Here is a 12,376-nt window from a genome sequence, read left to right as displayed (position 1 = left end):
CCATTTTAACCTTCTGAGAAGCATTCAGCAAGCAATGACTCTCTGAAATAAAACAGCTTTGACCACACCTCTGAAAGTCAGTAGGGTGAGGGTCTGCCTAACATCTTGTGGGAGAAGGTTCCACCAGTCATCATTTGTGAGAGGGGATTGTGGAGAGAGAGAGAGGAAAAGAGACCCAAGAACACAGGAACTATTCCTCACTCTAAGGTTTTTATTTCAACAATAACAATACAAGATAAATGAAGTTCCAACTCTACAATTCGAGGATTCTGTGGTTCCTATTATTAATCCAACAACGTGCCTACTAAAACAGACCGTGTATTTCAGCAATTGAGTTTGAATTATATAATTACATTCTGAATTACTCATGCACACTTAAGCACACACACTGGGCTGGCCATGGACCCCTTAAGCTCTAGATATTAAAAATGGTAGGATTTTGACTTATTGGGATAGGACAGGATAAATACAAGCAGCAGAGGAATTAGCCTATGGAAAATGACCTGGCCAAGCTTGAACCATTAAGAAACAATACAGGGCTAGTAAGGGTTCTTGGGAAGGCAAGAGAACTCTACTTCGGCCGCTGCCCTGAGCTGTGACAGAGGCAGGGGATTTGGAAGGTTGCTGGGGTCACTAGGTGTGATGCTGCAGGAAGAGTTGGGGGGGGGGCTTTGGCACAAGACCTTGAGTAGCAGCAGGGGAGGAGGCACCACAATTTGTGCTGGCTGGCTGAAGTTATTTTGTGAGAGTTGCCTTGGATTCCACTGCTAAACTAATGTAGAAAACAAGCCCCTATTGGAGCTTGTTAGGGGCTTGTTAGATGGATTCCCTCCAACTAAATTCCTCTGTAAATATGTGAATAAATCATGTTTCGTAAAGCTTTGGCAGCATCCGCCCTGTCTTCAAATCTTAAAATGAGGTTGAGGGCCAAGCAGATCCCATCAGCCAAGGTCACCCAGAGTCCATGGGTTTAGGCGATAGGGAAGTTGCTTGCCCCTATTTAGCCCCATCAGAAGGCAAAGGGGGGAGGGTTCTGGCCACCAAGGTGGGGTGGGGGTGGGTCAAGGAATTGTTCATAAAGTGCCCCCAGCTAAAGCCCGGTGGCAAGATTTGGATTTGGAATACGCGGCAAGAGATGGAGTAGGCTAGACCACCAAGAGGAAGCAGCAGGAATTCTGAACTTCTGTTTTGAAGTGGCCACAGAAACTCTTTTGGGACTTAGGGGTATGAGTTTGGAGACTGTGACTGTTATGTACTGAAGTTCTCACCCTGGGCCAGCAGGGGGATACTGTAGATAGTTATGCAAATGAAGGATCAAAAGTGACGTTCAGTGATTGGATAGTTTTTATGCAAATGAAAGATCGAAAGTGACGTTCAGTGATTGGATAGTTTTAGAAAGTTGCTACAGTAACGTTGTACTGGAGCTCGATATAAGCAAGTTGACTGAGCCCTTCAGTTCAGTTCTGTTCTGGCCTCTGAATAAAGAAGAGCTGTTTGAAGAATCGCTGTGTCGTCTGATATGTTCACCCACAACTTAACAGTGACCATAATCCTACGAGAGCCCTAGGAAGACTGAATGTGTGAATTAACCAGAGTGGACTGAGAACTGTGGAAGGGATGTTTGATTTACTTAAGGGGAAGATTTCTGTGGAAACTCCAGGCAAACTACTGCAGCAAAGGGAATCTTTGTAGGCCCAGGCAAAGAGCTCCTCCCCTCTTGGTGACAAAACGAGACCAAGGACTCACACATCACGACGTCTACTGGGATTTAAAATGGCCACAACTTTTATTATCAATTTCAGATGTAGGAAACCTTGGCTTAGGCATTGGGCATCTATCCCTCTCAGCCCTGCAGCCGGGGGAACTGAGGCACAGCGGGGTTCATCAGATCAGAGGGGGCACTGCAAAATGCATGTTTACACAGCAAGCCCCCCCCCCGCGCGCACCTTTGGGGCGTTCACTGTGCCAGTCACTCCCTTCACAAACCTCCTTTAATGGGGAACCCTGAAAACGCTGTTGCAAGGGGGGAAGAGTCACCATTTCGTGCTCCCCTATAAGAAAGATAGACTAAAGGATTCTGCCTAAGGTCTAAAACCACTCAAGTTGTGACAATTGCTATGGGGAAGATGAAACTTGCCATGCGGGGGGAATTCCTTCCCGGTCCTTTAACAGCAACCATCATAGGACCGTAGCAACATCTGCGAACCTGAAAAGGTTAACCTTTAATAAAGCTGGTGATCAAAGAGAGGGTCAGGTGGGTGGAGCTCCAGAGCCAACTGCGCACTCAGAGCAGGCTCCGCCCCATATTCCAACCCCTGGAGTGGAGCAGAGTGAAGCCTGCTCACCTGCGGTCTGCTCACCTGGCCCCGCCCCCAACAGCGCTGCAGATAGGTGTGTTTGATCAGGGGGGTTGGTGGAACCCCCAACGCTCCACGGCACTGGGAAGGTGGGCCACATCCTGCAAATCTCAGTGAGGATCGGGGTTTGCTGCACGCCAGGGGCCTCAAATAGCACCCAGCGAGCGCTTATTCGGACTCTAGGGACTGTGGAGTGATTTACATAGAGGCTTATACAATCTTTCTGTGTGTCCTAAAGTTGTTTGAGATACATAACAGTCTGGCGCATCTACCAGAGATGACAGCTGGAGAAGGGGGAATATTATGGAATGATTCATTTTCAACAACACTAGAAAATTGTATATATTCCAAGTTCTGCTGATGCAATATTTTTGTTCCTGGCAAACTCTGCACTCAGGGGAGTGGGAGGGTTTTTTTGTGGTTGTTATTTCCATACATTGTCTGAAAAAAATCAATAAATCGTGTATTTGGTTCCAATGTAGGTGGAGCAATGTGTCGTTTCTCCTTAATCCATAGCCTCTTCTATCCTATTTAAACAGCAAGTGTTCACACATTTCCTTCATTCTCCACCAAGAAAAGCAGCTGCCACCTACTACAAAACTTTCTGTGTGAATACCACGAATACCGGTAAGTCTTGGAGGGTTACTGGGAAGGAGAGGAGAGAAACTACTTTAGAATTTGGGGCATAAGGGAGAGAGTACTTTTTTGTGGACCTGTAATCTAACTACCTCTTTATAATTATAAAGGATATAATCATAAACTCTAAGGTGTTTATTTCAGCAATAACAGTACAAGTTAAATGAAGTTTCTTTTAATAATCCAACAATCAGACTACTAAAACAGACCATGTATTCCAGCAACAGACCTTGAATCTAAAAATGACATTAATGCATATTCAAACAGAATCTCTCTCTGCACAACTGAGGCAAAATCCCAGGGGGTTCCAGGAGGTGCTTCTTTGTGGACCTGTAGTCTAACTACTTCTTTATAATTATTGAGAGCCAATGATATTCCCTGTGTGATATTGAAGTGACATGGGGCCTTCCCCAGTGGCGGAGGAAGGGGGTGGGCCCCCCGGGTGATCTCTCTGAGGAGGTGTGACAAGAAGGCACACCTCAGGGGGCTCGCCCTGCCACCCCCAGGCACACACTGCCATCGTGCTGCCGCAGACACGTGCGGAGGATCCTCTGCTCGCGGCTGCACTCTCCTCTGCCATCCGTACAGCACTCGAGAGGTGCCATCAGCAAACCGGCCAGTGGCGCATGCGCAGCACCGCTCAAGCGCCATACAGTGCACCCTAACCCTTCACCACCGCTGCAGCCGCAAGCGAAGGTTCCCTCTGATGACTCTGCAGCTGCGAGCAGAGGATCCCACCGCCATACATACGATGAGCACGCATGCATGATATGTAGCAGTGCACACATGGTACGTTGTGGCACACGCGCATGCCCCAGTAGGCTGCTTGCCCCGCCCCCAGCCCTGGGTGCCTGTTCTCCTTCCTTCACCACTGGCTTCCCAAAGGCTTTAGGGATTGGTATCTCTGGTCCCTCCAGCAACCAGAACTCCCTTCATTTACTCAGTCTCCTCTAAATGTCATGAAACACCTTGCAGGATGAGATCATGATGTGATCCAGAGGCAGAATCCCCATTCCTACCAGATTCTGAACTCATATGCAACATCTTGGGTTTGGAAGGGGCCCATGGGTATCTTTGAGAACGCAGATGGGACTGGAAGGGACCTCTAGGTAGGGGAAGGATTCAGCAGCAGAGAAGCTAGAGCTCCCTGGAACATTTCTTTTGTAAATAGCTTATCAAGTTTATCTTACATTAGGAACATCCATCCCGACCTCCAGATCTCTTTCAGAATATGATCCTATACAAACTGAGTGTTTCTGAGTAGCAATGAGTAGGGCTGCATATAGTCACCGGGAGACAATGGCTATCTGAATGCTTTGTGATAATTTATTTCATAAGGGAGTTTTTCATTGTGTGGAAATGTATCTTCTTTTGCCTATCACTGACTCTGCTGTCAGGCTATTTTAATAGGACCTCTTGAGCTCTAGAGTTATGGCACCAGAAGAGGGAGAGAGGAATAGCCACTTCTTTAGTGTCACGCATAATCTTATAAACTTCTGTTATGCCCTTATTTTTATATTCCTGAATCAAAAACTCCCAAATGGTGGAGTTTAGTGGCTGATCAGACTACCAGTCCTTCTTGTGCAGAGTGAGGAAGAGACCCAAGAACACAGGATCTATACCTCACTCTAAGGTTCTTATTTAAGCAATAACAGTACAAGTTAAATGAAGTTCCTTTTAATAATACAACAACCATTCTACTAAAACAAACCACGTATTCCAGCAGCTGAGTTTGAATTTAAAAATGACATTCATGCATATTCAAGAACACTTCCCTCTGCTGAGCTGTAGCAAGATCCCAAGGTGTTCCAGGGACTCACCCAGTGCTCCTTTGGAAAATTGAAGACATGGTAGAGACTGTCGTACCTTTAAAAAATATGATTTATACACATATTTAAACCTTCAGTCTGCATGGAGGGGGTGCAGATCTTACAGCATGGCAATCCCAGGCAGGGAGGCTCATCTAGTCTTAACAATCTGCACCTCCTGGACACGTTGGTGTTAGAAGGAACAAATCAGACGCCACCAGAAAATACGAGGGGGAATAAAGAATTGGGAAATCTCTTCTTTTCCCCCACAGCCCCCATAGATGTGTCCTTCCATCCTCTCCTAGCTCTGAACCTCAACAGTCTGGTACTATAATACTATGGCTGCAGTTCCTGTACTGAGGTTGAGGGTAGGCAAGTAAGTTTATCTGCCCCTTCCAGTGCTGTATGGGTGAAAGGATGGTGTCAGTTTATTCACACAGTGAGATTTTGCTCCTCTTTCCAAGATATTCTGAGCTGTTAGGCAGTCTCTTCCCATCAAACTGAGATAGGAAATTTAATTCGAACAGCAGTTACCAGCATGGCACTCATGAGTGCCTGGGTGCCCTCGTATGGTGCTCACAAAAGGTCTCGGTAAATATCCCCTCAAAATCAACTGGCTCAGCCTCTCCATTTAATGGGGCTTCAGTATTGAAGGCCCACTCTTTAATATGTTCTGAACAAGGAAGAGGTGCAAAGAGCTTCTCTTTGTGAGCAAGCACAGCAGTGATGGATATAGGTGTTTTAGCCACACTGAGCCTTCAAACAAGCATCGATTTTCTGCAAAATCTGGATCTTTCGTTTCCCAAACAGCCATTCCCTAAAATCACAAGGCAAACTGCTTTTAAAAGTGATCAGCCTGTTAAACGCAATTTATATTCCTTGGAAGGGGTGGGTTGGTCTCCTATCAAATGGAGAGAGAAATAGATAGAGAAATATGTCTTGACAAGCAGAAGATGTTTGGTTCGTCTTTCAAAGCACATCACAATTAATTAGTAATCATTTACCTTTGGCATTATATTTGGCACTGGCAGGTATATTGTGTTAAAGCAATGAGACTGTTTTCCAAGAGGTCAGCAAATTCTGTTAAATCTTTCATTATTAAAAATAATATAATAATAAAGTAATTACAAAGAGTAAATGAATGATCAATTTGTGAAATCTTACTGAATACATTGCTTTCTTTTCCTAGAATCAAGCACCATGCCAGAGATAGTCCCTAAGAACAAAGCCCCAGGGGTTGATTTCTGTGGGGTAGATGAATATTACTATATTGTCCGCTCAGACCTGGGCTGCTACATGAGGTCCACCAATTTCAATGAGGGCAAAGACCTAGTAGTGTTTAGCCTGCACAGTTCCTGCATGGGAGGAGATCACTACTTAGCCCATGAGGATGACCTATTCTACATCATCAAAGGAGACAACTATCGCCGTGTCAGCAACATGAATACAGACTCGGATGCTATAGTATGCAGCCTCCATCCCAACTGCCGTGGAGGAGACCATTACCTCTCAGCCTTTGGATACTTCTATATCATTTTCCAGAAAAGAGGTGTTTACCGTCGGATCACTAATATGCATGAAGATACAGATGCAGTTGAATACACACTTCACCCAACTTGCAAGGATGGTCTCTATTACTGGGGCATCAAGGATTACTATTACTTTGTAAAACCCCATGATGAATGGGGGGTCCAGTACTATAGATGCACCGACTTCCATGAAAATGTGGATGCTGTTACATACTCCTTCCATAGTGATGTTGTGAACATGCTCCCTGGAGGAATGGCTGTTAGCCGAGGCCCAGCTTATGGTAAGTGGGAAGCTATCAAGACCATCTCCAATGACTCCAACACTCCCATTGTATGGAATAAGAAGATCACTAAGAAAGTGGGATACACCAAGCAGAAGATGAGCAGTGTGGAGCACAACTGGAAGGTTTCCATGACTGCATCATATGAGTCAGGTGCACTCACTGAGGCCATTGCCAAGTACCAGTTCTCTCTCACTGCTGAGTATGGTGGGAACAGTGTCAACACAGAGCAGGAAGACTGGAATGAAGCCACTGAGATCGAAGAAGCTATTAATTTGACCCTGCAGCCCAATCAGAAGATGTACATATGGCAATACCAGCTGGGTTTGGGCAAGGAAACGGTCTTGTTCTGCCGTGATATGAAATTTACGAATGATTCTACTCCACCTACAGGTATTCCTTTGCCACCTTCCAATAAGTGAAAAGAAAAGTGTTAGGCCAAAAGGCATCTTCAAAGCTTCCTTTCTTTTATAACATTTAATTGATTACTATGGGCTAATATTTAGACAATCTAGAGCTCTTGTAATGGGGAGTTAGCTGCATGCATAAGCTAAACACAAAGTGAGATTAATGATTACTATTATATACTCTCATATGGACATACACATCCTGCTAGGCTAGTTAGAAAAGCATATCCTAGTTTGTGCATGATGCAGGTGATCCAAGCGTAATGCCTTTCAGATAAGCTACTATTTCCCTGGTGCCTATGAATCACTTTGTCAAATTTGTGCCTTCATCTTAATTTGTACCTGCTGCACTCTGGAATCTGTCCCACTGTTCTACAAATTAAATAAAATGAATAATCAGTGGTTTAAAAATGTGTTCTGTATGCTTTTCACACTTGTGTACAAAATGATTTTCAACATATATTTCCCAGAAGACACAAATACCTTCTTCCTTTTTCCAGAGTGTATTGAGGAAGTGGGGAGCTCTGTGTACAATTTCATGCTGGTGTGCCGTCAGAGACCCTCGCTTTTTTTCATCATAGTTGTTAGCTGGCTCCAATTTTGAGGGTTGGCTTCGTTCAGAGATGGGTCCAGGGGCCTGATCCAGCACCACAAGTACATTTTTATGTCACCTTCCCAACCAATCCCAGAATCCCCCTAATTCGGCAGCAGCAAAACCAATCTAAAGATCAGACACAGTGTTCAGGTGGTCAGAGAGATTTATGCATGTGTCCTGTGTTCACAGGCATGAGAGTGTGAGGTAACCACAGCCACTTTGGGTCACTCACCAATGACATGCTGGTCCTGGGAGGCTGCCTAAGGTGAATGTGCCCATATAGCTAAAAAGCAATAGCCCTTTTAGCCCCGCCCCCTCCCTGTCCTAGAGTTTCTAGAAAGGAAATGTTTTCTTTTCTCTGGCTGCCGATTGATTACTAGCCCCAATTCAAATGCTGGTTTTGACTTACGTGGTTCAGAATCTCAGTACCTCAAGGACCTCCCCTTCCCATATCAACCTACCTGAGCTCTGCAATGATCACTGGATGCCCTTCTCTGTGCCCCCCCTCCAACAGAGGTGCCAAGGGGAGCAGCAAGAGAAGAGGCCTTGCTAGTGGTAGCCCCTGGTTGTGTAGAGTTCTCCCTCATTAGGCTTGACCACCACGGATGTTATTAACTTTTGAATGCCAGGCAAATACATTTTTCTCTTGGCTTCTGATTCTTTGAATCGATGCAATTTTTATCTATTCCTTTTATTTTATTTATTTTAAGAAATAAAAAGGGGAGAAGGTTCCACCAGTCATCATTTGTGAGAGGGGATTGTGGAGAGAGAGAGAGAGGAAAAGAGACCCAAGAACACAGGAACTATTCCTCACTCTAAGGTTTTTATTTCAACAATAACAATACTCTTTTTTTTAATAAATATTTATTGGAATTTTCAAAAAATAAAGAAAAAACAAAAAAAACACTTAAAAACACATAAAATTTACATTTCTTACTGTCAATGACCAATTTCCTTGACTTCCCCACACCTCCCCTTCTTGTATTCCAGTTCCAATTTTTAGCTCAGCAAGTTCTTGTCCCCAAACTTTACCTTATTTTCTCTAATTCATTTTAGTTAACCAATTTTAACTTATAAACCTCAATCTTTATACATCAATACTTATTCTTAAAAATCTTTTTCTAAGGTCGGCCCCAATTCCCTTCCCCGAATTCCCCATTTTTATGTTATTGGCAAAACAAAATTAAATGAAACAGAATATAATTGTACACCCTTTGGATTCCCAAAGCCCCACCACCCCCTTTCCCGGTTTCGAACCCCAACAAAAGTCCATCAGTCCATCTGCAATCAGCCTGGCGACCTCACGTCCGAGGCTCTTAATTCTCTCTCAATTCCTCTCTGCCGGTTTTTTTGATAGTCCTTTATATTGAACTCCAAATCTCGAAGAAGCTCTGTCCCAGTAAGGTCCATGTTTCTTCCAGCCAGGCCTCCATATTTAAAAATAATAATAATAATAATAATAATAATAATAATAATAATAATAATAAATTTTATTTATATCCCGCCCTCCCCAGCCGAAGCTGGGCTCAGGGCGGCTAACAACAATAAAACAATACAAAAGTACAACACAAACAACACTCTAAAATCATTCATTATAAAATTAATTAAATTCAAGCCACTGGCCACCATTGGGCCAGAGCTCCGCGAAGATTGCCGAGGGAGGGAGTCAGGCTGTGCCCTGGCCAAAGGCCTGGCGGAACAGCTCTGTCTTGCAGGCCCTGCGGAAAGATGTCAAGTCCCGCAGGGCCCTAGTCTCTTGTGACAGAGTGTTCCACCAGGTCGGAGCCACAGCCGAAAAAGCCCTGGCTCTAGTTGAGGCCAGCCTAACTTCTCTGTGGCCTGGGACCTTCAAGATATTTTTATTTGAAGACCGTAAGTTTCTCTGTGGGGCATACCAGGAGAGGCGGTCCCGTAGGTACGAGGGTCCTAGGCCGTATAGGGCTTTAAAGGTTAAAACCAGCACCTTAAACCTGATCCTGTACTCCACCGGGAGCCAGTGCAGTTGATATAGCACCGGATGAATGTGATCTCGCAGCGAAGACCCCGTAAGGAGTCTCGCTGCAGCATTCTGCACCCGCTGGAGTTTCTGGGTCAGTCTTAAGGGCAGCCCCCCGTAGAGCGAGTTACAATAATCCAGTCTGGAGGTGACCGTCGCGTGGATCACAGTGGCTAGGTCAGGGCGAGAGAGGTAAGGAGCCAACTGCTTAGCTTGGCGGAGATGGAAAAATGCCGCCTTTGTTATAGCTGCAATCTGCGCCTCCATGGAAAGGGAGGTGTCGAAGATTACACCCAAACTCTTAACGGACGGTGCTGGCACTAACTGCGCCCCCGCAAGAGATGGGAGTTGCCCCCGCAATCCCATATTGTCCCGTCCCAGCCACAGGACCTCTGTCTTCAAAGGATTTAGCTTCAACCGGCTCCCACGTAACCATCCAGCCACAGCTTCCAGACATCTGGTCAGTGTGTCTGGGGCCGAGTCAGGATGGCCATCCATCAACAGATAGAGTTGGGTGTCATCGGCATACTGGTGGCAACCCAGCCCAAAACTCCGGACAAGCTGGGCGAGGGGGCGCATAAAGATGTTGAAAAGCATTGGGGAGAGTATCGCACCCTGAGGTACTCCACACACCAAGGAGTGGCGCGATGACAATTCCCCCCCAAGCGCAAAAATCTTGTTTCTTACTTCTCTTAAGTCCAAATGTCCCAAAAGCTCCAGTTTCCACTTTAGCCAGGTTTGTATTCCATAGATCTTCAGATCTCCACATAGGGAGATCTCTCCATTCTCCATTCTTCAATTCAAACCAGATTTTCATCATCCTGATCTTATTTTCCTTTATATCCATCTTAACCGGCCTCTGGCTCTCCTCAATCATCTGTGGCATTATAGCTCCTCCTTCTTTTTCCTTCAAATCATCATGTTCCTCTTTCATCACATTCTCAGATATCTCAAATTTCTTTTCTTGTTCAGCTGCAAAAATTTTTAATTCAACTGCAAAACTTTCCTGTTCAGCTGCAAAGACTTGAGTCAAGTCCCTCCCAGGCTCAGTAACTTTATTTACTGTTCCATTCAGTATTGTAACATTTGTAGCCAAAACATCACTCTGTTCCTGCAACTTTCCCAAGAGAAAAAAAGTTGTCTCCAGTTCAGCCAGTGTTTTTCCACTTACAGCCATTTTTGTAATGTCCTGAACCCCCTCTAGAGGGATTCTGGTTTCTTAGTATCTTCCAGTTCCAACCCAAAAGTCAAGTTAGCCTTTTCTTCTTTATTTTTAACAATTTGTTACCAAATTGTAACGAATATAACCAGCAAAGACAACAGAAACAAAGTTCTCCTTTTTTCCCAACTTTGACAGCTAGTTTGACAGCTGTCAAAGTCTTCTATATCTCTTCCGCAGGCTCTCTCACCGATCGCTCCCGGGTCTTGGGGGAGGGGTGAATTCCGCTCTCAATATTAGCTCTTATCCTCCAGCACAATCACTTATATTGCCAAAACGTGGAGTTAATGGCTTTTATCCACAAAAAAGAAAGGTATTCTCTCAACCTTAGTTGTAAAATCCTTGCTTTAAGATGTTTACAAGGCGGGTAGGCAGACTTCCTCTTTACACCTTACCCGGTCGTGCCTAATTCCCAAAAAAATTTCCTTTTTAAGTCCAACTCACGGGTTGTTACTTTTAGTCCAAATGTTCAGAGAAAGAAGTCAGCGCTCTCCGTCCATGGCATGCGGCTTCACTCAGTAGGGGAAGCAGTCGACTCTCAGCACCGCACCGCTCTCCGTCCCCCGTTCCGGAGCCTTTAAAAAGGCTCCCTCGCGGGTCGGGGGGGGCGCAAATGGTGCCCGCCGAGTCACCAGGTCCACAGGCTTCAGCGCCTGTGGTTTCTGAGGGTCCCCGCGTCGCCGCCGCGGCAGGACCCGACCCCTACTAAGCTCCGGACCCCTTCCCGGAGCTCGGAGGGAATCCGCCATTAGGCGATGGCGCTAACCCGGAAGTCTCAACAATAACAATACAAGATAAATGAAGTTCCAACTCTACAGTTCTAGGATTCTGTGGTTCCTATTATTAATCCAACAACGTGCCTACTAAAACAGACCATGTATTTCAGCAATTGAGTTTGAATTATATAATTACATTCTTAATTAATTACTCATGCACACAAGCACACACACTGGGCTGGCCATGGACTAGATATTAAAAATGGTAGGATTTTGACTTATTGGGTTAGGACAGGATAAATACAATCAGCAGAGGAATTAGCCTATGGAAAATGACCTGGCCAAGCTTGAACCATTAAGAAACAATACAGGGCTAGTAAGGGTTCTTGGGAAGGCAAGAGAACTCTACTTCGCCCGCTACCCTGAGCTGTGACAGAGACAGGGGATTTGGAAGGTTGCTGGGGTCACTAGGTGTGATGCTGCAGGAAGAGTTGGGGGGGGGGGCTTTGGCACAAGACCTTGAGTAGCAGCAGGGGAGGAGGCACCACAATTTGTGCTGGCTGGCTGAAGTTATTTTGTGAGAGTTGCCTTGGATTCCAGTGCTGAACTAATGTAGAAAACAAGCCCCTATTGGAGCTTGTTAGGGGCTTGTTGAGGACGAGATGGTTGGATAGTGTTCTCGAAGCTACAAACATGAGTCTGACCAAACTGCAGGAGGCAGTGGAAGACAGGAGTACCTGGCGTGCTCTGGTCCATGGGGTCACGAAGAGTCGGACACGACTAAACGACTAAACAACAACAGGGGCTTGTTAGATGGACTCCCTCCAACTAA

At 45.3% G+C, this 12,376-nt stretch overlaps 1 protein-coding gene across 1 annotated transcript; it reads left to right on the top strand.

The window, feature by feature from the left end:
• Positions 1-2,857: 2,857 nt before the first annotated feature.
• LOC128400072 (uncharacterized) lies at positions 2,858-7,154 on the top strand. The gene is made up of 2 exons (XM_053362051.1): positions 2,858-2,984; positions 5,991-7,154. Exon 2 carries the CDS (start codon positions 6,002-6,004, stop codon positions 7,031-7,033), a length of 1,032 nt encoding a protein of 343 aa, XP_053218026.1. The 5' UTR covers positions 2,858-2,984; positions 5,991-6,001; the 3' UTR covers positions 7,034-7,154.
• Positions 7,155-12,376: the final 5,222 nt, after the last annotated feature.

This window comes from Podarcis raffonei, chromosome 13 (genome assembly GCF_027172205.1).
Source record: "Podarcis raffonei isolate rPodRaf1 chromosome 13, rPodRaf1.pri, whole genome shotgun sequence".
NCBI classification, from domain to species: Eukaryota; Metazoa; Chordata; class Lepidosauria; order Squamata; family Lacertidae; genus Podarcis; species Podarcis raffonei.
The sequence above is the reverse complement of the archived record's forward strand: the minus strand, read 5'-3'. Positions and strand labels throughout refer to the sequence as shown.

Bases quoted from the DNA above. Each gene is read 5' to 3' on its own strand.
- LOC128400072 (XM_053362051.1), top strand. From the start codon at position 6,002: ATGCCAGAGATAGTCCCTAAGAACAAAGCCCCAGGGGTTGATTTCTGT.